The following is a 26,222-nucleotide window of genomic DNA, read 5'->3' on the forward strand; positions in this document are numbered from 1 at the left end:
CTGAAATCAATCACTTATTTTTGAACCTTGCCTTATACACAGAGGCATTGTCATGTTAGAATAGAAAAGGCTCCTGTCCAAACTATTGCTATAAATTAGAAGCACACAATTCCCTAGAATATCATTATATGCTTAAACATTAAGATTTGTACTCATGGAAATTACTAAAGTAGTCAAACCTGTTTATTAGAAGATATATTATTATTATTATTTGTCCATTGTTTAATTAAATATGAAGAGACAGGTTAAATTGAACTACTGTGTAAGAAAATGTTTTTAAGGTTTTTTTTTAAAATCACTATTTCTTTTTCAGCATTCCTACGTTAGTTTAAAATGGTCATGTGGTGTGCAGTCGCAATGAATTAGGGCTGTAGTAAACGTGTTACAGCACAGCTGCAGAAATTACTCCAACCAAAAAGCCTGCAGGTCATACATTTCGTCTGAAAATTGTTCTGTCTTGACTTGGTAATGCATGAATGCTAACAACAAATCATATAGAGTTCACTTGGACTCTCTGTGGTGAACCTTGCACAAGAGCTGAACTTGTGCTAGTTAAAAAGTAATGCGACTTCACTCTGTCTGCGAACTGAGCACGAGGAAGACAGCTCAAAATGTCTGGGAAAGACTTTGAATCGCTAGAGAAGGTTCTGGAGACATGTTTACCTGAGGCTGAACTCACAGAAGTCAGAAGACTGCTGTTCGGTAAACAACTGAAGTAAGTCACGAACGCGCATTCACTAGACGAAGACTACAAACCCCAGAGCTCAGTTACTGGAGGGAGCTGCAGCAGCAGTGCACACAGATAACGACTGACTTCAGTTTTATATGAATATGCTGTACAGTGAAACTAGGCTAGGTTACCCTAAATCTGAAAGAATTAAGGAGATTAACAGGTTCAAAGCGGTTAACACTTGTCCAAATGTAAGCGAGCTCTTATAGAAGTTTATTTTCGTAACTACATCTAGGTTGAAACTGAGTAAATGATTTATGGTGGACTTTGGCCACAAAGGGGTCTCTGGGAATGTCGTTGACGTCAACGATGTGAGTTTGACGTAAAATCTGACATGCTCTAACTGTATATGACGATATAATTCCCATAGATGTCCCACAAATAGAGTAAAAGTAGACTTAACCTTTTCCTTGGTTTCATTTTCTCATTCATTTTCGCAAACCTATTATTTTAACTTATTCAGAAAATTTTTGCCTCAGATATACTTAGTAAATCCTAAAAACACTTTTAAATAGACAGAGAAATCTAGTTTAAAATCAACACTTATGAAATTAACCATGGTTTTACTACGAAAAAAACCCCAGTTAAACCGTGGTAACCACAAATAAACTACATAGTTTAACCATGGTATTGCTACACTAATAGTTTAACCATGGTATTTGTAGTAAAATTGTGGTTATTAAAATGCTAATTAATATGCCAAAAAAAATCATGGTTACTACTCTTTTACTATAATAACACCACGGTTAATTTTCGCAAGGGTACATAGCACTGCTGGTAATGGAAATAATGTTTGTCTGTTCTCTGTACATACTTCATACGCTGGTCCATTGTTTCATACGACCTTAACTGAAAAACAAATGTATCCCAGACCATTACAATAATCGCTGCTCTTCCCTATTTGTCAAGTCAAGTCACCTTTATTTATATAGCGCTTTTAACAATACAGATTGTGTCAAAGCAGCTTTACAGTAGGCTATTAAATTGGAAAATAGTGTGTCATTAATGCAAAAGGTCAATAGTAAACATTCAATTTTCAGTTAAAGGCAGTTCATCATTGAGTTCAGTGATGTCATCATCCAGCTCAGTTCAGTTTAAATAGTATCTGTGCAATCAAGTCGACGATATCACTGGAAAATAAGTTTCCCCAACTAAGCAAGCCAGAGGCAGCAAGGAACCTTGGGAGAAACCAGGTTCAGTCGGGGGGCCAGTTCTCCTCTAGCCAGACGAACCAGCAGGTTGTTCCATGCTGCAGATTGCAAATTGATCTGTAATCAATTTGTTTGATTATAGAAGTTATTGAGTGTTTGACATTTAAATTTATAATGCCTTTCAGGAACCTGAATCTTCCCCAGAGTGCAATAGATGCAGCAGAGGAGCAAGATTTTGATCTGAAGGGTTATGTGTTTGAGGCTTCTCCAGAGCAGCTCAGACCACCCAGAACTGTCCACGTGGGACTCATTCAGAACAAGATAGTCCTACCCACTGATGCTCCTGTACTTGAACAGGTGAGAGAACAAAGAACATATAAGGGCCAGCTGACATATTTTGGTTCTGATAGACCCATATGTACATATACTAAAACAAAATCCATGTATGTATTATCCATTTGAGTTCATCACACTGTTGGCTCAGTATTCTCATTTTGCTTCCACAGATCACAGCTCTGCACAAGCGCGTGGGGGAGATGGTGGAGGTGGCGGCCATGTGTGGGGTCAATATCGTGTGCTTCCAGGAAGCCTGGAGTGAGTACACAAAAGCACACAAACACATGCATGCATCTAACTCTCTTTCCACTGAATCCATCACTCTCCAACTGTAGCAGGAATATATACAGCTCTCGGGTGTCATATGAAGTATATTGCATCTATTTTGTTTAATACTTGCATATTGTTATGTTTTTTTTATTGGTCAACCTTATTATTGTTGGGTGTTTTAATTAATCAGACCACACTTAACAATATTAACAAGCAAAACTTTTCAAGGTATTTTTATATTACGTAATTGTCCACCAAAATGTAATTATTTATTTATTCATTTTCACAACATTCCTAATTGACAGAAAATACTGATTTTATTAAACATCCTGTTAGGTTTGAAATTATATGAATGTATACAGTTTTAAAATGTGTGTGCGTATATATGGACATTAAATTATTCATAAATGGTATTAAATAAATGGTTATATATTAGTGCGGTCAAATTGATTAATCGTGATTAATCGCATCCAAGATAAAAAATTTGTGTTTACATAATATATGTGTGTAAGCTGTGTATATTTATTTGGATAAAAGTGTCTGCTAAATGATTAAATGTACACACACATACATGCATGTATATATTTAAGCAGAATATGTTATGTATATTTATATATGAAATAAATATGAATGAATATATATATATATATATTATATATATATATATATATATAAATACATGTAAATATTTCATAAATATATACATGTATGTGTGTGTTATATATACACAGCGCACACACATATATTATGTAAACCCTTTTTTATTCCATGGCTCTCTATATCCATTTCCTGTTGTCCTTTAAGTAATTACTGAGCTTATTTATGAGCATATGGATCGGAAGACTTCTTGGCCTGCAGTGACGTAACATGCCCGTGAAGACATCAGCAGAGCGCAGCAGGACGGTTGTGACGAAGTTTCAGCTGCGCTCGCAGTTTGTTTGTTTGTGTTGGCCGTGGCGTGCTGTAGGGATGCAAGCTGATGAAAGGGAGTCTCATGCTCCAATTATAAACTCTCCAGGCATCCCAAAGTTCATTCAGTTCTTCTGGGTCTCAACAGGTCTCTTTGCCCAGGCTTCAACCCCCTTAACCACCACCCCACGTAAACCTTTGACCCCTGAGCTCTGACTTCCTGTGTTTCCTTGCAAATCTATGAAGCATCTTTGCTTTGATAGTATTCATTTAAAAATGTCATGTAAACAAATAATCATTTCGTCCTGCTCTAAACAAAACAACAACTGCTAATGAAAAATACGACCATAAACTTATCCACTATACTCCTCATCCTCCCTCTCAGCAAGCAAAACAAAGTTTTATTGGACACCAAGGAGAGGCAATTTCGATAGTTTGAACTCTCATAAATAAAAATCAGTTCTGGTAATACTACATTCTTTCAGGGAAAGCATTATTTTTTTCCCCTGTGTTCTCCATCCATAGCAATGCCTTTTGCATTTTGCACACGAGAGAGGGAGCCCTGGACAGAGTTTGCCGAATCAGCTGAGGATGGGCTCACCACACGCTTTTGTATTCAGGTAAGAGTTAAATAAATGGATGACTTCCTGTAAAAGTTACGATCATCCTTTTCTATAAAGCATCACCTCAGTCTTTAGTCAGATATTTAACCTTAGTCAACTAATTGATTATTTGTTTGCTTCTCAAACTCAAGATGAGGCTGTGTGTAAGCAAGGACTGAATGGTTTGATTCCCTTGTGCCCATTGCAAAGGGAGTTCATTTTGATATAATGCATGTTTGTTTTAACTGGTGTAGTGCTGTGCAGCTGCTTTGAGGCTGGTGACTTGTTAATGGATGTAGCAAGAGGTTAAGCCCACAGAGGGGACGGGGACATACTGACCACCAGGCCAGTGAGCACTGCAGCATGTAACTCTGGAATCTTCTGACACTGAACTATGAGGAATTACGTGGCCTTTGACCGTTTACAGAGAAACTGCATCTATGCTTTCGCGAATATGTTCTACAATGACATTTCTAGAACCAATAAGTGCTGTATTATTCATTTAAGCAATGTTTTGGTCTTTTAGTGCTTTCCTGTTCAGTGTAATTCTTCATCATGCAGATTCTTCAAGACCACTAGAGATTATACACAAATGTCTAGGTTTATTCATTTTTTCAAAATACATTAAATTACAGTTCATCATACATAAAATGATTTGAATATACTTCTTCTGTGATGATTGTTTTAAAAAATGACTTTCCTGTAAAAAGCCTTACTGGGAAAAAAATGAAATTCTGAAAAAGAAAACTATATATTTTTTGTTTTTATTATAAATGTTAAAATATTTTTTACATTTTAATAATATTTTTCAAAACTTATGGCTTTTTAATATTTGAAAACATTTCATCCAACAAATCAGACTCATGTTGTGCAAACATCATGCACAATAAAAATATATAAAAAAATAAAACACACACTAATTACTCAATCAAAGATAAATAATTTTGGCTTTTTACAGCAAGGAAAAGTAAGCTCAGGTTAAAAATGTCATGTGCTTCTAATGTTATGTTCGTTACTTCTAATGCTGATACCACATGTGCTTGATTTTCATTTTGTAGCTGGCCAAAAAATACAACATGGTGGTGGTGTCACCCATTTTGGAGAGAGATGAGATCCACGGTGGAACATTGTGGAACACTGCAGTGGTCGTGTCCAATAATGGCAATGTTCTAGGCAAATCACGGAAGAATCACATTCCCCGTGTGGGAGACTTCAACGAGGTCGGTGTCACCCTCTGCATAACAGTCAAACAACTGTCAGTGTGAAAGAACACAGCTACAGTGACACTCTATATTGAGATTAATACAGTGGCATCACTTGTTTACATTAAGCTAACATGAGTTTATTTGCACAGTAAATTAAATATTGATACAGTGCAGTCCAAAAGTTTAAGATGAAAATGTTTTTGCATTTGTAGAATAAAAAAAAACCATACAAATTTTTTTGTGTTTTTGAAAGAAGTCTCTTATACTTACCAAGGCTGCATTTATATGATTAAAATACAATAAAACGGTAATATTGTGTTTATTCCTGTCATGGCAAAGCTGAATTTTCATCAGCCATTACTTCAGTCTTAAGTGTCACATGATTTTTCAGAAATCATCCTTATATTCTGATTTTGTGCTCAGTTAGTATCTGTTATTGTTGGTACTCAATTATTAACAATGGTTCTTATTATTATCAGTGTTGAAAATAGGGATGTCAACGATTAATCGATGATCGATTAATTGTCGATAAGAGATGCAATCGATTAAGGCTGTCGATGGTCGGTTAACCGATTTAATGTTGGGCTGCGTGCGGCTCATGCGCAAAACACGTGCTAGCGGCTGTGAGTGACGGAGACCGTATAAACGCACCATCATTCATTCACAATGTACAAAATAAATTAAGCTTTTAATGTGATTTAAACTTTAAAGTACATTAAAATAGAAATAACATAAGTTCTTCAACATAAAAAGCAATAGAAATGTAGTAACTAATCATTTCATCAGATAACTGTTTCATATCGTGCGCTTTGCAGGGCTGCGACACAGGACAGGTAGTCTATTCATTCCTACAACCTGTTAATTCGTTCCTATGACTTATTAATTTGTGGCAACTTTCCATGTTTCATTAATTTTGTTCCCTAAATAACCCATGAAATAAGGGAACAAATTAATAAATCGAACGAATTCTTAATTCTTGAAATCTTTAATTTCCCTTCCCGTGTTTACCACAGTAAGAGATGCGAAAAAAGTGATTAAAAGTGAAAGATAATAAAATAAACCTGCGAAATTAGAGGGTTAGACTGTGAAGATTTAGGAAAAGAAACAATGCCTATATGTTATTGAATTTGTGGAAATTCGTGACTAACCGGCAAACCAGAACAAAGCCGCGTAAATGAAGGCTTGAGCGCATCCAGAGGCATGGTCGCGATCTAAGAGTTTCCTATTATTCCTCTTATAAACAAAGCTTTTATAGGTACCACACTTGTCATAACCAGAGCTTTAATTTGTAAATAAATAATTGCTGGATTCAAAACAGCGATTAATAGGCGCTGTGTGACCGACACAGACAATATGACGTACTATACGTTTTTCCGGAGCGTTCAGCTGATGTCACTAAACGGTGACGCCGAGCATCGTTCACAAGTTTCTGCATGGACCTACAGTAACTAGGGCACAGGTTCTCAAGCCCTGGGACAAAATGGGATGCTTTAAGGAAAATGTATAGCCTGTGTAGCCTTAGTAATAGGCCCAACATAAAAATCACAATTTGTTTTCATAATTTTTTTTTTTTTAATATGCGCAATATATCCGACTTAAATAATTAAGATAACGGATTTAAAACAGAAGTGTGGCGGCGCTCCAAAAGTTCACGGAAAGAAAAGAAAAAGGATGACAACGAATTCTGTTTGTTTGCTTTATTTTACAAGAGCACAAATCTTCTGTTTTTATTGTGTGCGCACAATTGAAAGTAAACACTTTTGCGGAAAATGTTTTTTTTAATGTCTCAGCTGTTTCGATCGCGCCGGAGCCTGCTGCACACGTATATTCTAGCGATTCAAACTTACATCGCAGTCTGTTCATTATCAAAATAAAATATTCAACTAAACATTTAAAAGGTTACACTGGTCAGTTTAAATAGACCCCCAAGGACGTTTTTTGTTCATATGAAGAGGATGATCTTTTCCGTCTATATGCGAATGCGTGTGAAGTAAAAGCCTAGTTTACATTATAAATAATAGTTTAACATTCAAATACATTGCGAATATGGAAACATTTGGATTTGTGCCGAATGCGACATGAGCATTAGGCTAACCTCCAAATAAATCTAGCCAAAGCCACGCTCGCTCGTCCTCATATGCACGCACGCATGCACTGTCACGATCTAATGCACTGTATGCCGGATATTTAAAAACAAATAGGGCCTAACGGAACGCAAAAATTTCTAGTACAGAATCCAGCAGGATCAAATTCATGTGAGCAACAGCGTGTTTTGGTGCAGCAGCGCTGTAGTTCACTTACTGCGCACTCAGCGCAGCCCACACGCGCCGCCACAGTTTCGTTTGGGATAATTTTATTTTAAATACCATTTATTTTAAATACCATAATGTCAGTTGAAAACATTGCAATTGTGTTTTAAAATACAACAATGAGCACCACAAAACCATTTAAAGAGGCGCATTCAGCGGTTCTCCGTGCAGGGAAACAGTCAACAAACTAAAATGATCTCAAAACTATGGCGCGCTCTCTTCATTTTATCAAATGATCATAATCACATCTATTCATTTTACAGTCCTGCTACTAGCATTTTATTCAGACTAAAACCCCTCTAATTCAAGTGAGAAAGCGTTTTGTTTGTGTGTGTGTGTGTGTGGCTTTTGCACATCCTGTCATGCCGGTGACTGCGTGCCTGCAATAGACGCATTTTGCAGCATTATGGTTAACGATTAATCGATTAATTGATCGTTAATTTAAACGACGATCGATCATGGAAATAATCGAAATTTGACATCCCTAGTTGAAAACTATTTTTGCTGCTTAATTTATTTATTTATTTATTTATTTATTTATTTATTTATTTATTTATTTTGGAAATCATGATACATTTTATTTGATGAATATAAAGTTCAAAAGAATAGCATTTACTGTTTTGCAACATTATAATCCTTTACTGTCACTTTTGATCAATTTAATATGTCCTTTGCTAAATTAAAAAGCTTACCCCAAATGTTTGAATGAAGCAACAACATCGATAGTAATAAGAAATGTTTCTTGAGCAGCAAATCAGCATATTAAATCTTTCTGAGAGATCATGTGACACTGAAGACTGGAGTAATGGCTGCTGAAAATTCAGCTTTGTCATCACAGGAATAAATTATATTTAAAATATTTTTAATAAAACAGTTTCAACAGCCGAAACATCTGTTATTTAAAATCTTATATTATTAAATCTAATAAAATCTTATTTTGAAATTATTCCAAACTTTGGACCTCTAGTATTTAATACAAAAACGATGAACCATGAACATCAAAATGTGCTTTTGCTTGAATGACAGCAGCACTCAAGCTGCATGAACTCCACAAGTTTGTGTAAAACCTGAATATCATGTTCTCCAGAATTCTTGATCTCGAGCATCTTGAGCTCCAGTGGAAACAAGACTTCTGACTGTCTGAACAAAGTTACATAATTACTTATTTGAATAGTGACCTAGAAATAGTGCTGAGTCTGACATATCCCTTATTCATTTTATGTTGTAACAATGTATTATGTTTTTCAGAATCGTAAAACTTTATTTTCAGGTTTAAGTGACACAAAATGCCCACATTTTGAACCAGCATGGTCCGTGTCATTTTTCACAATTTTTCAGGTTAAACGAGTGTGTGTGTGTGTGTGTGTGTGTGTGTGTGTTTATGTGGTTTATGAGGACACAAATTTGTATAATGACGTGTATGACAGAGGTATTACAGCTAGAAGGAGATTTATGAGGACAAGTGTCCCCATAATTCGAAAGGCTTATAAATCTTTAAGAATTAGTTGTTGTTGTTTTTTTTTTTAATCTAAAAATGCACAAAGTTCCTTGTAAGGGGTAGGTTTAGGTGTAGGGCGATAGAAAATACAGTTTGTACAGTAGAAAAACCATTATGCCCATGGAGAGTCCTCATAAACCATAAAAACCAACATGTGTGTGTATCTGCAATACATGATCTGTGGGCCCTCTAAGTGGTTGATCAGTTTCATGTTGTCCCTTTGATCCATTCCACACTGTGATAATGCTCAATTCAGGAAATGTGCCCACTTTCTTTTCCTGGAACAACAAGTATGAGTTTACCTGCAGGAACCAGATGGCAGAAGAGGGCTCAGTTCTGTTGGTTTCAGTAAAATTAAGGAGAATTTTGCTGCCATCTATGCTGATAAATATCAGTGTTGGAAAAGGTTTAAACAGAAACTCTTCTGAGAATCCAGCTCAGCCCTGCATGAATTTCCATGCTGCAGCAATTGCATGAATTTACACTAACATCACAAACTATGGCCACAATCTAAAATACAACATACTGTATATTATGTCTTAATTTTCTCAGATGCACAGATATCACATATACCGATGATAATCTATAACCACCTTCCTACTGTTCCAACAAACAGATTGTGTCAAAATTGTTCTGAAGAAGCCATTTATTACTCTCTCCTTATTCATCATGTTAAAATGAATGAAAAAGATCACCAATATGTTTGAAAGACAAACACGTTTCTAGGACTAATCAACTTAATTATTTAATAGTTCTAAAATAATTATTATTCATTATTCAGCAATGCTTAGTATAAAAATATCTGCCATTCTCACCTTACACTGATAGTTTCAATTATTCATTTTCAAAAGTTAAATTGTTTGGAAGAATATTCTGAGAGTGACAAAAATTGTAAATTTAAAATGGTTTTGCATGTCATTTTTTTTGATAAAAGATCATTTTAAACCTAGTCAGATTAACTGTTGGTGAAGATGATCATGTGTAGTTCAAGACTAATGTGCTATAGATATTCCTGCTGATAATGATTTTGTACAATTATTCAATAAATAAAACATAATTGTTCAATAAATTAGAAATATCCCCACCACTAACGCACAGACTGATTGTATATTTTATCAGCCATATATATCTTTCACAATCTTATTACATCAGCACTTTGATTACTGCATGGTCAATCAAATTCAAATTCTGGAAATATCTGTTGTATTAAAGAAAATAATAAAACATTTGCGGCACACATGCAACACTCAGGTATCAGTGCCCTTTTGCTGCATAATCTAACTCAAATTATCCTCATCTCTGCTCCATACATTATCCCATTTAGATCTGTAGATATGGCAAATATGGGTGTATGTGGGAACTTTTAGAGCATTGACCTTTTGATGCATGTCATCCACTACAGTGCAAAGGTCTTTAAAGGTCTTTTTAAACCATTCAAGATGCAATGTTACATCCAAACCACTATGGGTGGCCTTGCCCATAATTTTTTATGATGGTGGTCTTGTTAATGTTGTTTAATTTATGGCAACATCAGTTCAAAATTCCTGTTTATAATGCTGTATCCCATGTGGGATATTAACTACTATCTTTTATTGAAGTGCACAGATTTGTGATCTGTGCACTGCAACAAGAATAGTAGTAGATCTTAAAGGGATAGTTCAATAAAAAATAAAAATTTGCTTCTTTTTGTTTCTAAATTGGAACAGATTTGAAGAAATTACATCACTTGCTCATCAATGGATCATCTGCAGTGAATGGGTACCATCAGAATGAGAGTCCAACCTGGCTGCATGTTTTAATAAACAAATCCATCCGAGATGTTTTTAACTTAAAAACGTTGCTTCTGGCCAAAATACAAGATGTTTTAAACTTAAAATGCCTCAAGGATGGATTTGTTTCATATGGATATTCAATTTTTTTTCTTCATAAGATGTTAATTGATGGACTTGAGACATGTGGATAGTTAGTGTATTATTGTTATGTTCTTATCAGCTGTTTGGACGCTCTTTCTGACGGCACCCATTCACTGCAAAGGATCCATTGGTAAGAAAGTGATGTTATGCTAAGTTTCTCCAAATATGATCACATGAAGAAATAAACTCATCTACATCTTGGATGGCCATTTTTGGGTAAATTCTTTACTTTTAACTTGAATTGTTTTGGTTTGAAAAGCTAAAATTGAATTGAACTCAAACTTGATTAAAAATGTAACTACATCCTTCTCCAGTCAACATATTACATGGAAGGGAACACCGGCCACCCTGTATTCCAGACACAGTTTGGAAAGATTGCTGTTAACATCTGCTACGGCCGACACCATCCTCTCAACTGGTTAATGTACAGCATACATGGGGCTGAGATCATCTTTAACCCTTCGGCCACAGTTGGATTGCTGAGGTATTGTGTTGTACTCCTGTCTTATGGGAATGACGCAGAGCCCGTATTCCATCATGCTGATGCTGGTTTTGTGTTACAGTGAACCAATGTGGCCGATTGAGGCCAGAAATGCTGCCATCGCAAACCACTGCTTCACCTGTGCCATCAACCGTGTGGGAACAGTATGTGCCACCTGTTGTCCAATAACTGTGCCAAATTATTTTAACATTCTTAAAAATCACATAAATTATCCAGTAGGTGCTCGAGTCTAAAACATACACAGAGATTCTCAGGAAATTTCCTGCTTGCCCCAACTATGCACTGTTTATACTGTGATAATATCACAAGTTCACAACCACACCTAAGGTAAACTATATATGAACTAATATGATTAGATAAGCACATGCTAATAATTTAAACTGGATTATAAGCCAAACTGCAAATAATGTTACACAGATGAAAAAACAAGTTGAGTGCTTGCTTTTTTTTCTGTGGTTCTGTGGAGTCTGGTCTCTGTTAGTGGTTATAATGTCTCAGAGGGATGACTTTTATTCTCAGAGGTAGATACAGTAAACCAATTATCTTTAAACGGGCTTAAATTGGAGTTATTTCGACAGTCTGTTATGCAGTGCCCATGTGCCTCACATATGAAAGCATTGGAGGTTCAGATAAGTGTTTTCTTCTGCCCTCTACTGCTGATTTCTGGGTATTTTTGAGTCTTGATATAGATCTGTCTTTTCCAGGAGTATTTCAAGAATGAGTTCACATCTGGAGATGGAAAGAAAGGTATTTATCCATTTATTGTAAGCATGTGCATGTATTTGTGTATGTAAACTTGTTTCCTCTTGCTTGTGACTTGCACAAAGGTAAAGGCCAAAAGGTCCTTTAGTCATATATGTACAGTTGGGGTCAGTAAGATTTAAAAAAAAAGAAATTAATACTTTTATTCAGCATTAAATTGATCAAAAGTGACAGTAAAGACATTTATAATATTACAAAAGATTTCTATTTTGAATAACTGATTTCCGTTCATCCAGGAATTCAGAAAAAAAAAAAAAATATATTACAGCTTCCATAAAAAAAGTTTTCTGTTTTCAACATCGATAATAATAAAAATGTTTCTTGAGTGGCAAATCAGCATAATAGAATGATAATGAAGGATCATGTGACACTGAAGACTAAAGTAATGGCTGCTGAATTTCAGTTTTGTCACCACAGGAAAAAATTAAATTTTTATGTGTAATACAGTACAAAAATATTGTAAATTGTAACAATATTTCACAGTTTTACTGTTTTTACTGTAGTTTTAATTCAATACGTAATTAAAGAAAAAAAATACCTACCCCAAATTTTTGAACTGTGTACATAATTCCTTGTCTTTGAACTGTGTACAGGATTCCTTGTCTTCCATTAGTCAAGCAAACAGATAGCCACGCCCCAAAATCATGCCATTGGTTCAGCCAATGTTTAAAGTACAAATTGGTTACTTACAGATTGCATATTACGATGAATGTTAATATGAATATCCCAGATAATTGCACATTTCACTTTTAATGAACCTAAAAATGTAATGGAAACATTTCTTGTAAGTCATTCATACAGCAAATGGCACTATCGGCCTGAAAATTAAATATGGATCAAAACCTAAAGATCATTCCCATCTGTATACATATTTGAGTCCACCTGAGCTTAATGTCCAAGAGCTTAATGTCTCTGTGTCAGCGTATCTGTCTGTCAATCTAGTATCTGTATCGGTGGCGGGCTGAGGACAAGGGAACTTGTTCAGAGGTGTCGTGTTCCTAAAGCTCTAGTCTGTCAGGCTCTGTTCTCGCTTTCAGCCCTCATTACTGTTGCATAAGCCTTCAACCTGAACGCAAAATCCCCCTTTGCTGTTTTACATGTGAAGCCTGGGTGTGACTTGGGTCACACAGACATAAGCCACAAACATATATGAGGGGCATTTGTCCATGAATAGGGTACAAAATACAGTCTACACTTATTTAAAAAACAACAACAAATGATCAGTGAAATGAGGTGCTCACCCTACAGAAAATGTTGAAAATCAGCCTCAGGTGATGCAACTAGATATGATATGAGGTTTCATTTTACAGTTCATTTTCTATGAGGTTTGCATCTTTTGCAACCCTGTTGGAACAAATAAATACAGTGACATGGCATGGATAAAAATTGACAGATAAAATGTTAAAACAAACAAAATAATGTATGCCAGGATGGACAATTTGACATCAAATGTTGATTTGCATTTACAGGTTTTTTAAGGTTTTGTTAGGTTTTGCTCACTTCTAGGTGCCAATTTGTCCCCAAAATATGGTTTGGCACACACACACTCACACACACAGGTATTCCTGTCATTATGGTGACAAGCCATAGGACCAATGGATTTTATATTGTACAAATATTCTATCCCTCTACACTAACACTACTCCTAAACCTACTCTTACGAAAATTGTTTTTTCTCATTAAAAAAAAGTCTCCCACAAGGACAAGGATTTCAGATATTGCCATGTTTGTGGGAATAATTTATCCCCCATAATATAGGGTTTAACTGAACCACACATACAGGTACAAAATAGTGGTTATCATCTAAGATAAGTCACTTATAGTGCAAAAAATAATTAATTACATTTGGTTTTTCCCCTGGATTGCAAACAAGTTCTTTAGAAACTATTATCTATTGAATCTATATTTATAGATATCTACATATACACTAAATGATTCACTGATTAACCATTGAGTTAGATTAAATAATAGCTGAATGTGAGAAGACATGCAAATGAAAAGTTTGATAGTAAGAGCTTTATGAAAGGCAGTTACTGTGAATAAAACATTTATATAGATGAAAAAAGTATTTTGTGTAGTGAAAAGGATACAATGTGATTGTGTGTATTGTACTAAGACAATTAAAAATACGCTGAAATGTTTGAAAAAAGCATTTTTGATGATCTGTTGTGATATTAGTACTGAGAGTTTTGAAAATGTAACAGTTGCTTGTGAAAATAGTACCAAAGCGAATGAAAAAAAATGAATAAACGGGCATTTAAATTTTGGCGACAGTAATATTTTTTAAAGAAATTAATATTAAATTATCGAAAATGACAGTAAATACATTTATTTATATATATATATATATATATATATATATATATATATATATATATATATATATATATATATATATATATATATAATATAAAAAAGTATTGTAGATTCCACAAAAATATTAATAGGCATTACAACTGTTTTTAACATAGTAATGTTTCTTAACCCTTGTGCACTGTTCGGGGTCTTTTGAGACCCCAAATGTTGTTTGATAAAATAAAAAATAAAAAGTTCCCTTTATCTAAATGGCATGAGACTTTGTACTGTTGTCAACACTTGGTAGCTCTACAAATAAAAACTGTAACTGGACTAATAAATGGTTAAATGATAAAATAAAAAAAAATAACACTTAACATGTCAAATAAAACAAGTAAACCACATTGAAATGAATGGGGAAACGATAAAATCGATACCTTTACTTTTTAATTTGTCAAATAAAATCAATAAATAAAATAAATCCACTGGCTATATAAGTGGGCATATAGCCATAGGATCCTCCGGTTACTTCGACTGAAGCGATGACCGAGTCGTGCACCTACATAGCATGGCTAGTTATGCAGTACTCATTCCCATATCTCAAGGAATCGAGGTTACGTTAGTAACCGAGTACATTCCCTATCAATACTTCACTCATACTGCGTCTGGTAAGATGCTATGGAGAACTAGTACAAAACCGCTGTGCAATGCTAGAGGAACAACTCGTGTTTGAACTTGCCTTAAAGAAACACTCCACTATTTTTGAAAATAGGCTAATTTTCCAACTCCCCTAGAGTTAAACAGTTGAGTTTTACCATTTTCGAATCCATTCAGCTGATCTCCGGGTCTGGCGGTAGCACTTTCAGGTTAGCTTAGCATAGATCATTGAATCTGATTAGACCGTTAGCATCTCACTCAAAAATGAACAAAGAGTTTCGATATTTTTCCTATTTAAAACTTGACTCTTCTGTAGTTACATCGTGTACTAAAACCGACGGAAAATGAAAAGTTGCGATTTTCTAGGCTGATATCAGATCAGGTAAGATCGGGTGGTAGATCGCCTTGCAGGGACCCGACACTCGTGATAAGTGTAAAAGAAAATTTGCTCTCTTTTTGAAAATGTTTGTGTTTTGTTTTTCCCGCTGTAACAGCGGCTGGTTGTGTGGGCGCTTTTTGAACAGGCCCAGTGTTCACAACAGAATTGACTACAAACACACTGCCATCAGCACCTGGAACTGAACGGGGTGCTTGGAGTCACAACAGAGGCTGCTTGGGGGGTGGTCCAGCTGCAATAAGACTTGGCCCCCTCCTCTTCCTGTCCCACCGATCGGGAGGATGCCTGAGGCGCCGGGTCCAGCGCTAAATTGGGCCAGGGTCCCTGACACTTAGGAAAAGGATAATGCCTGCCACTGACGAGGCTCAGGCTTGGGAGCTTTCTGGGCAGCTGGAAGCGCAGGTTTTGCGGGCTGCTGAATCGGTGCTGACCTGGGGCAACTAGGAGCAGCCGTACACTTCAGAAGTAAGTGTTGCATAGCCTGGGACGACTTCTGTGCAGCAGTGAAGTGTTCAGCGAATTCCTCAACCGCGGGTCAGAATAGACCAGTGGGGGAGACCAGGGAGTCCAGGAAGGGGACCTTGTCCATATCCTTGATCTCCGTCAGCATCAGCCATAGGTGGCCCTCTAACACCACCAGGCTGGCCATAGACCTGCCTATTGCCTGGGACATGGTTTTGGTGGCATGTAAAGCCAGGACGATCGCGCTGCGCAGCTCCTTAAAAGCTGCGAGGTCCAGGCCAAACTCATCCAGGCAGTGGAGGAGTTTGGCCTGATAGACCTGTAAGACTGTCAAAGAGTGAAGTGCAGAGGCCGCCTGTCCAGCAGATGAGTAGGCCCATCCAGCAAGGGCTGAAGTCATTCTGCACCGTTTGTACGGCTGAGCGACCTTTGCCTTCCAGCCGATAGCCGTGGGCAGGCATAGATGCATGGTCACAGACTCGTTCAGGGGAGGCATCAGGCAGGCCAAGTAGGGGGCGTGCCACAATCTGGTGAGTTCGTTGTGAAGTTCCAGGAAGAATGGTGACACTCGTTGATGAGGGGCCTGATGGCACCCCGGCAAGAACCACTCATCCAAGCGGCTGCAAGTTGGCTATTCTGGAGGTGACCACTCTAGTCCCAGACAAGACACGGAATAGCTCGGCGTTCATGCTTGGCTTGGGATCGATGGGCTCCGCAGACAGCGGGGTCGTTGGTAGAGCCTGACAACTCCACCATGTAGTCCAGCATGTCACACTCAGTCCCACCAAACGAGACCAGGTTGCTCGCAGTCTCAGAGGGATGCTGGCCTGGCTGGGAGAAGAGGACGGGGGAAGCCTCTCTATGAAGAGAGAGTGAGGCACGCGGGGTGGGGCCGGCGTGAGCTTGCTCGTCTCCAGGCACCGAGGGTCCTCTGCCCCGCTGTTTTTTCCTCAAAGGTTCCTGGGGAGGAAGAAAATGGGAGGGCGTGAGGGGCAGAGTCGCTTTCTGAAAAGAAAGCTAACCGCGAGCACAGAGAGGAGAAACTCATATCCTCACAATGAGGACATTCCGTCTCTTTGAGTGCATCCTCCGCATGGGATTTCCCCAAGCATGAGATGCACTTGCCGTAACTATCAGCATTGTGCAGGGCTCGACAGCGTGGCATTTGCAACAACACCGCTAAAACTTGTTCTTTTAAAGCTCTTTTAGTGATTTGCTGCTGCAAGCACTGAAGGCAGCTATGGAAGCCATGAGATCAGCCGAGCAGAGAGGGTTCTTTATCCGCTGTGAGGCATTTCCACAGTGAAGCTTCAAGTCTCAAAGTATCAGTGAAGCTCGTCATCGTTCTCAAGAAGAATAAATCTGAGGATCCTATGGTGATATGCCCGCTTGTATAGCCAGATGGCCCCGCCCATTCTGGTGGGATCTGGCGGGCTTCGTCGCCATAGACTCGTGCAGCTCTGCTGCCAAGCCATTGGTTAATTTTTTATAAACTGCACAAACCAGTGGCCATACAGTTACACTGCGTTATTGTAAAGGGCTTCAGTCAACTGAAAAAAAGTAGTTATCCCCATCCCCTTAGCAGACACAATACAAGTGAAGTATCAATAGGGAACGATTACTCTCGCACACACACTCCCCCCACCCCCCAAAAGTCATCCATATATATCAACTGAAGACTATAAAAATATTGATATTTTGTTACATAATTTGTCAAAAATGGCAGTTACAATGCAGACAACACACAAAATCAGAAGGGGTGACACCACAGCACATACACGATAGAGGAAAAACACACACAATCAACGCCCCAGCCCCCAACGCCCCAAACCCTTAAAACCCACTCGTAAGAAATTAAAAATTGACATGACATGGGTGGCTCTCTCTTTCATAATTTGTCAAATAAAAATCAGCTACAACACAGAACACACACAGAAATGATGGAAGGACACCACAGCACATCCACGATGGAGAATAAATGCGAACACACACCTATACACACACTAATACATATATAACACCACATGCAGGTTTGACTGTAATCATGCGTCATAACTGCAAAAAAAAAAATGCTATTTCAGTACAAAAAAATGCTAAACTTCGACAAAGAGTCATTTTATATTATTGCAATAATGATTTGGTAGTCACTTGACATTAATCCGATAACAAAAAAAACTTGTGAAAATATCTATACCTATTTGGAAAAGGCAAAATGAGCCATTGAGTAATGTTCTAGAGAGCAGTGGTTTTCAAACCTCTCCATGAAGTACCCCCAGCACTGCACGTTTTGTATGTCTCCCTATATCTGACACACCCACCTCAGGTCTTGCAGTCTTCACTGAGTTGATGATGTGTGATAGATGAGGGAGACATACAAAATGTGCAGGGCTGGGGGTACTCTAGGACAGGTTTGAGAACCACTGCTCTATGGCCATCGGGTGGCTGTAGTTAAAATTTCATTTTTTTTTTTTTTATAATTATTATTTTAAGAGTGTTTGTTTTCAAATAGATGGAAACAATTTGCCATTAAACTATGACACATTGTCCAGGTTATCCTCATGAATTAAAAAGAGAAATGTGGGTGTTTTATAAAATTAATTTTACATAAAAAACTTTTTATAGAAAAACTTATTAAAAAAAAAGTAAAAATAAATTTATTAAAATAAAAAAAAAATCTTTGTATAAAAGATATACATTTGTATAAATGTATAAATCTTTCAAAATCTGCACAAATGTGGAGGGAAAAAGCATTTCTAAACAGAGTAAAAATACATTTGTTAAAATAAAAAAAAATGTAAGAAAATTACATTTTGTTGCCTGGGGAGACCCCAAACAGCTTGAGTGTCACCCGAACGAACAGAGCACAAGGGTTAAGCGCCAAATCAGCATATTAGAAAGATTTCTTATTGGCAAGGATAGAAGACTTTTTTTTTTAAAAAAATCTTACAGTTCACAAACTTTTAAATGGTAGTGTGCATTTTGTGTATGATTTCTGGTTTGTGTCATCCGTAGCGCACCATGACTTTGGCCATTTTTATGGCTCCAGCTATGTAGCTGCACCTGATGGCAGCAGATCCCCAGGATTATCCAGAACTCGTGATGGCCTGCTGGTGACAGAGATGGACTTGAACCTAAATCGCCAAGTTGCAGACAAGTGGAATTTCAAGGTGGGATAAAAAAAAAAAAATAATAATAATAATCACTATCACTACACATTCAGCTTTACATTTCATCAGAGAGAGGTTAAATAGTCAATAAGGTTTGTTTCTGGTAGCATCTGCATGGCATTCACATGTGAATCTCTCCGTAGATGACTGGGAGGTATGAAATGTACGCAGAGGAGCTCAAGAAAGCCATCCAGCATGACTTCAAACCCAACATTAAGGAGTGAGCTGATCAGGAAAACATGAGTGCCAAAATCTCTTGAGAGGAACCGCACTTTCAGTTGAAAGCCATGCTTGGCACATGCAGGAGAACCACGTTATGTATTAGGGATAAGTCCTTGTACCTCTACTTGAATTTCACAAAATAACTTACATAATTTATCAATTTTTAAGGTCAATAATGGAAGGATGCATTTGAATAAAATACAAATCCAACTTTTATTAATTTCTGAAATGCAACTATATATTTCATAAAAATAAAGTTTGCCATATCAACATTCCTTATGTTCTTAAAAAAAAAAGCACAAGCTGATGTAATTGGACCTGATGTCTTAAAAATCAAAGAAAAAACAAAATAACATTTAACCTGAATGATCAAAGATTAAATAACATAATTATGGCTGGTGGAATAACAGTGCAAGCATTTCATTTGTCAGCCATTGTGTCACAAACCATCGACAATTGAACCATTTGAGCCACTGAGCAGACGTAGTGTGTTTACAAGATAGCAAACAGCAAAGCGTTCACAACACTGTGTTCAAACAGTAAAACTCTAACCCTAGTGTTCCTGTTCTCTCTCGGAGGAATTTACCGAGTGTAGTTACTATGAATTACGCCAACACAATTTAATCATGAGACTTAAACAATGTTATACAGTAAATTACACAGAAACAGGTCTAATACTGTTCTAGTGTTATGAGCGAGTTTAAAATGTACTTTATTATCACGGTTCGCAGTTCAGAGTCACCCACAATGCAACCAAATGCTCTCCTGCTACTCTACATGAGGTTCTGACAGACGTCCAGGTGATTTTGTTCTCGAGGAAACCCCTGGAGAAGTGAATCCACACGTATTGCACCTATGAAACTTTTTTCCCCGACAGTGGGATATAATTTAACATGCTGGATTTATCAAATCTTACCTGAGTTTTTAAAAACAGCTTTTCTCTTTTACAATAATTGAAACCTTTCATTGTGTTAAATGGCTTCCGAGAGAAAAATAATAAAATGAAAAATCAACACAACCCCATGATTTTGCAAGGTTACCCTGAACAAACACAAAGTCTCTATCTTTACATGAATGGAAAAACATTATGTACACTCCTCCACCACCTCTTACAGTGGCAGAGACTATATATGAGCTATAAATAAAAATATAAGTCACAATAATGATGAGTTATATATACATAGCATTTCCCTTTCCTTTTTGTGTGAATATTTCATTCTGTGGCCAATGTAGCACCATAGTAATGCTTTGTGCGATGCTATAGCTCTAATGAAGACCATAGCCAGAGGTGACACTACCTGCTACTGGCCAGCAGCACTGGTTCCTGTTGGCAAAAATGCTACCCAGCCAACCACAGTGGATGCAAAAGGTGTTTTGAATGTTTATTCGTTCAGAAGCTGTCAAGAATCAGCCGTCTTTGTAGATGAACAGAATATCCTCATCAGTTCCGTAGCTTCTTCTGGCCTCCTCGAAATTACTAAAGCTTGTGCAGCACACACCTGTCAATCAAAGATATGGGCATGTATTTTAATGTGTAAGATTCTGTATTATCATTAGAAAAACTTTACTCATAAATGAATATTTCCTGAAAACTTACACACTCTAAGACCAACTGAGACGTACATGAGTTTGTTTCTTCAGCAGAGTTGGAGAAATTTAGCATTACATCACTTGCTTATCAATGGATCCTCTGCAGTGAATGGGTGCCGTCAGAATGAGAGTCTAAACCGCTGATAAAAACATAATAATCCATACGACTCCAGTCTGTTTAAAGTTAAAATGCCTTTAATGATGGAATGGTTTCATACAAACACTCAGCTTTTTATTTAACAAAATGTTTGTTTGTGGAATAGAGTATTACTCGTGGATTATTGTGATGTTTTTAATCAGCTGTTCAGACTCTTATTCTGACGGCACCCATTCACTGCAGAGGATCCATTGATAAGCAAGTGCTGTAATGCTAAACTTCTCCAAATCTATTCTGATGAAGAAACAAACAATCTACATCATGGATGGCCGGAGTACATTTTTTAGCAAATTTTCATTTTTGGTGTAACTATTAATGAAAAAAAAAACATAATACACACTATAATAAATAAGGCTATTGGGTGTAAGATGTAAGTAGCCTTTAAAAAAGTATTTGAAAATGTAAAATCAAAAAAATATTAAAAGTATCCAAGTATTTTTATTTAAATATTTGAATTAATATTCATTAATATAATTATGTATTTAACCATTTAAACCCTATGTGTGTGTGTGTTATTAGATGTTTTGCATTAACAGTGTGCTTGTGCTGTCTTTAAGAATAATGTCAAAACTTCACAATACATACGGTCCGAGTAGGCGGGGTTGTTGTAGAAGATGCTGCCAGTTTTCTGGTTAAATCCACACACCACTACAAAGTGGCCCTGGTAATCTGGCTTCCTGCAAAAGCACTTCTGACCCACAGGGAGGAAACAGCAGTATTTGACAGGTGTGGCGCACAGCTCACACACCAGCACCACTGCATTGACCAGCACGATGGCCACATGACCCTGCTCCAGGTGGCTCTGGATCTCCTGAACCGTAACAGAGCTACAAGAGCAAGATGTGATCAGATTTCTTCATGCACAGCACAGGAGTTTCATCTTACTGGAATATGTTTTGATATAATCTCGAAATGAAAACTTGTGAACAAAACTGGAACTATATACCCTCAACTATTAAATTTGACACCGTTTTGTCTAAATTTAAAAAAAACAAACAAACATAAAAACTATGATTTTCAATATATTTTAAGCATCCATGTAGTCCAATCAGTAGAGCATGGCACTAACAACACAAAGGGCATGGATTAGATTCCCACAGTGTGCATAAACTGATAAAAATGTGTGTGTTCAAAGCAATGTAATTTGCATTTAATAAAAGCTTTTTTTTTTAAAGATAACAAGTTAAATCTAAAAATCTAATTTTAAAAAAAGGAGCTATGCATAATTAAATATACAATATTGCCAATAGTAATAACTTCCAAAAGTTCAATATTGTGCATGGCTTTTTGACCAACTAGTTTCCATGACTTTTCTAGTTGTGCCTTTTTACTGCATAGAATGTTTTTAGTTTAGTCTTTATAATATGATTATTATTATTATTTTTTTTATATACACATTAAATATGTTTTTTTTTTTTTTTTTAACAACTGTATTCATTTCCATTATTTTTCAAGCATGGAAATTCTTTTTATATATCCAAATTTTCTATTACGATTTTAACCGGCACAAAGAAAAACAAGAAAAAATGTGTTAAGTGTGGGAAACCTCACCATTTTTTCACCAGGACTCCGTTGCTTTCAGCCTTCAGAAAAAGTTCATTCACCCTGTCCTCTTCCGTCTCAAAATGCTTTTTGTAGAAAGACTAAATGCAGAAGAACACAAGAAATGGAAAAATTATTCAGATGCACAGGTGAACACTCTCGAGTCCGAAATGATCCTTTGATTAAAATTTCAGCTCTTCAATCATAAATAAAATCAAGAATATTATTTACATGAATGTTAAAACGGCCCTGACTAATGCTATTTTCTTGGAAAAATGGACTGAAACATCCATTCTTTCCTGCGGTGTATGTGACACTTAGCTGGTACTATATCTGCAGTGATCAAGACTGTATCACATGATTTGAAAAACAGATGGCACCTGGTTCCTGAAGCCCTTGTCCACACCGAGCGTCTGTGTGCAGAAGCAGTGTCTGACCCCCAGCTTACACATGAGATAAGCCAGGTCAATAGTCCACACGCTCTCCGTAAACTCCAAGTCCAAACACGCTCTCTGAAATTCCTCCTCACTTACTGGATGTAAATACCTGTGCACAAAAACAAGAGTTTAAATATTTACCATGAGCGTAACTGTGCATAATACCTCACTGAGGATTCATACTTACTCTAGTACCATTCTCGAACAGGCCAAGCCACAATCCCAGTGGTACAGCTGCCGGATGACCGGTACGTTTAACATCACATCATCTGGCAAAACAAGGTCAGACAGGAAGCTGGTAATGTCACTGAGCAGCGTTCACATCAACCCAAGTTGCATTATTAAGTTGTATTGAAGATAAATTAGTTTTGGTTGTGAACTGAGGTAACTTATATAAAACCATTATGTTGTATTTTATGCATATAAAATAGAAAAAAAATATAAACAGGTAAAAGAGAGTGATAACAACTTGGAAAAGTTATACACAAGCAGCATGAGGATAATATATGAACTGTTCTTTTAAATTCAATATATCCGGGTTGAGTATTTTGTATATTAGAGAAGGGTCACGATTGATTATAATGCTAGTTACTTTACACACAGTTTCCAGCCATCTAAGACGTTTCCGTTTAAACCTCATTTATCCCAAACTCACCGTTCATGATGCAGCCGGTGTGTGTCTCTCTGTGTTGTTGTGTTTCAGTGATGTTTAATAGCTGGGCTTGAATCATGAAGATTGTCTGCTAGCTAGGTTAACGTTAGCCGGACAGCTGTTGCCCTCTTGTCCTCCACATAGGACTCGCTAAAATCTGTCCATCTTCAGCTCAATGAAAGCTGTTTAATGACTGTTAATGAAAAGCGGCGAAACAGTTACAAACACGACTCGTTTAGCCCACGCCTTGCGGTCATTTCTAGGGATGAATGTTTCACTTCCTCTGTGTCAATCCGAACCACAGGGAGGGTCGGCGCATTGAAAACACACGGAACTGCGCCCCCTGCTGGCAAGACGAGAAAAGACAGTACAACTCCACCTCGATTCGACAAAAAAGTGACGAACTAGAATATTTATAGATTTTTTGTGAAAATTCTGTTTAAATATATATATATAGTAAATACAAGTAATTTTATTAATATAATGTATTATTATTACATTTAAGCGCAGAGTAAATTTGTGATTAAATTTGGTTCATTCTATTGCAATTTTTAGGAATTGTTTCATTTGCTATGCTTATAGGGCTTTTTACTAATATCTAAATACCTAGTGATAGAAAGAACTCATTTAATCACAAATTTACCCAAAAAAAATCAGGTAAAATCTCTTTTTTTTTTTACGTGGTTTTACCGTTTGGATGTTGTGTCATTCAGTCCGGTAGGTGGCAGTACGTGTCTCCAGTAGAATAAAATCCCCGGAAATTCTATTTGAACACCGAAGACAAAACTGGCTGTGGTCGTTCGGTGCACGTTTGGGTGAGTTTTTATCAATTTCTTCAAGAAAGATAAAACTGGGTCGTGTCTGTCTGCGTTTATTTGTAGGTTTATTGTTAAATTATTACTTCTTGTTATGCGTGTGTTTTTATTTTGCTTATTTCGCTTACAAACTTGCGTTAAGATCCGTCTGACCCATTCATTTCATTAGTTTTCACCTTCTCGGAAAGCAAAGACTTATCTTTTATCGAAGTTATTTGTCCTCTGCGGCGTCTTAATTTCTCTCTCTTAAAGTTGACAGATAGTTTGTTAAGATGTCGATTGGAGTGCCCATCAAAGTTCTTCATGAAGCAGAGGGACACATAGTCACCTGTGAAACCAACACTGGGGAGGTTTACAGGGGCAAACTGATCGAGGCTGAGGACAACATGAACTGCCAGGTACTAAGATTTCTCCTGCAAACTAATCTTCTGAAAGTCTCTTTAATTATTTCCTCATAGAAGTCTATTAATGTAATTATTTTTTTAGTTATCTTATCAGTACTTGCATTGTATGTATTTGTGTGTGTGCGCGCGCGCGTGCGCGCGTGTGTATATGTATATGTATATATGCAACAAATTTGTACGCCCCCCCCAACCCCTAAATTGATCAAACATTTGCTCAACTCAGTCAGCTGCTGGCCGCTTGGTCGTTACTTTTATAAAGAAACAAATTGAATTTAACAAACATAAAATGTTCCAAACATATTTTCTAAATTAACTTAAAGAAACGAAAATAAATATAACCATTTTGCCATTAAAAAAACAATACTGGAGTAACCTATTTGCTGCAACAGCAGCTGTATAAAGGAGAAGAGAGAGAGAAAAAAAGACACGGGCTCGGGTCAGACTCGGGCTGAGAATTCTGAACCTGTGCAGGGCTCTATTCGTTCCCTCATTTCAATTAAAGGTTCCCCCTCGGCTCGGCGGGCCCCCAATACGCCAGGACCCATATGCACCTGCATACCCAGAAGCTATGCCCCGTGTGCATGGTTTGTACAAAAGTACACCAGTCTCTTGTTGAAAAGGGTGTTTTTATCTTTTTTTTCTCTAAACTGTCCTCCAGATGCCAAACATCACAGTCACATACAGGGACGGCCGTGTATCTCAGCTGGAGCAGGTGTATATTCGTGGCAGTAAGATCAGGTTCCTCATCCTTCCTGACATGCTGAAAAATGCTCCTATGTTAAAGAGTATGAAGAACAAAAATCAGGCTGCTGGTGCAGGTCGAGGAAAAGCAGCTATTCTCAAAGCCCAAGGTATATACAGCCTCTTTCCTCTAGCCCACATGTCTGACATCAAACTAGAGAATTAATGTGACATTAGTGATTTATATTGTTTTTATAAAGATGATACTGAAACAGCGATCAAACTAAGTTTGCATTAATGTTTTCACAGTGGCTGCCAGAGGCCGTGGCCGGGGAGGACCGGGACGAGGGAACGTGTTCCAGAAGAGACGCTAGTTTTATGTTGATAACTTCTTTTTATTTTATTTTTTTACATTTTGGTCTGATGTATTTTATAAAGTTCATTTTATGCTTTGGGAAATAAATGGGTGATTTTGCTATTTTTCCTGATTCTGTGAGTTTTTCTGGTGTTTATTTTATTTTTTATAGTTCTTTCTATATCAGCAGCCATTACAAGAC

General features: G+C 37.0%; 3 protein-coding genes across 3 annotated transcripts; 2 read left to right on the forward strand and 1 right to left on the reverse strand.

Annotated features, from left to right (window-relative positions):
* The first annotated feature begins 355 nt into the window (after positions 1-355).
* LOC109108749 (ureidopropionase, beta) lies at positions 356-19,657 on the forward strand. The gene is made up of 10 exons (XM_019121854.2): positions 356-715; positions 2,067-2,238; positions 2,388-2,475; positions 3,922-4,016; positions 5,057-5,218; positions 11,238-11,407; positions 11,487-11,568; positions 12,130-12,172; positions 19,011-19,165; positions 19,309-19,657. Exons 1-10 carry the CDS (start codon positions 612-614, stop codon positions 19,387-19,389), a joined length of 1,152 nt encoding a protein of 383 aa, XP_018977399.1. The 5' UTR covers positions 356-611; the 3' UTR covers positions 19,390-19,657.
* Positions 19,658-20,755: 1,098 nt separating this feature from the next.
* On the reverse strand, positions 20,756-24,130 carry gucd1 (guanylyl cyclase domain containing 1). Its single transcript, XM_019121855.2, has 6 exons — positions 23,769-24,130; positions 23,301-23,382; positions 23,057-23,222; positions 22,686-22,777; positions 21,720-21,961; positions 20,756-20,886 (listed from the first exon to the last, which is right to left on the reverse strand). Exons 1-6 carry the CDS (start codon positions 23,842-23,844, stop codon positions 20,795-20,797), a joined length of 750 nt encoding a protein of 249 aa, XP_018977400.1. The 5' UTR covers positions 23,845-24,130; the 3' UTR covers positions 20,756-20,794.
* A 313-nt stretch (positions 24,131-24,443) lies between these two features.
* On the forward strand, positions 24,444-26,153 carry LOC109109358 (small nuclear ribonucleoprotein Sm D3). The gene is made up of 4 exons (XM_019122488.2): positions 24,444-24,580; positions 24,833-24,978; positions 25,643-25,835; positions 25,975-26,153. The coding sequence occupies exons 2-4, from the start codon at positions 24,853-24,855 to the stop codon at positions 26,037-26,039; spliced, it is 384 nt and encodes a 127-aa protein (XP_018978033.2). The 5' UTR covers positions 24,444-24,580; positions 24,833-24,852; the 3' UTR covers positions 26,040-26,153.
* Positions 26,154-26,222: the final 69 nt, after the last annotated feature.

The sequence above is a fragment of the Cyprinus carpio genome, chromosome B8, assembly GCF_018340385.1.
Source record: "Cyprinus carpio isolate SPL01 chromosome B8, ASM1834038v1, whole genome shotgun sequence".
NCBI classification, from domain to species: Eukaryota; Metazoa; Chordata; class Actinopteri; order Cypriniformes; family Cyprinidae; genus Cyprinus; species Cyprinus carpio.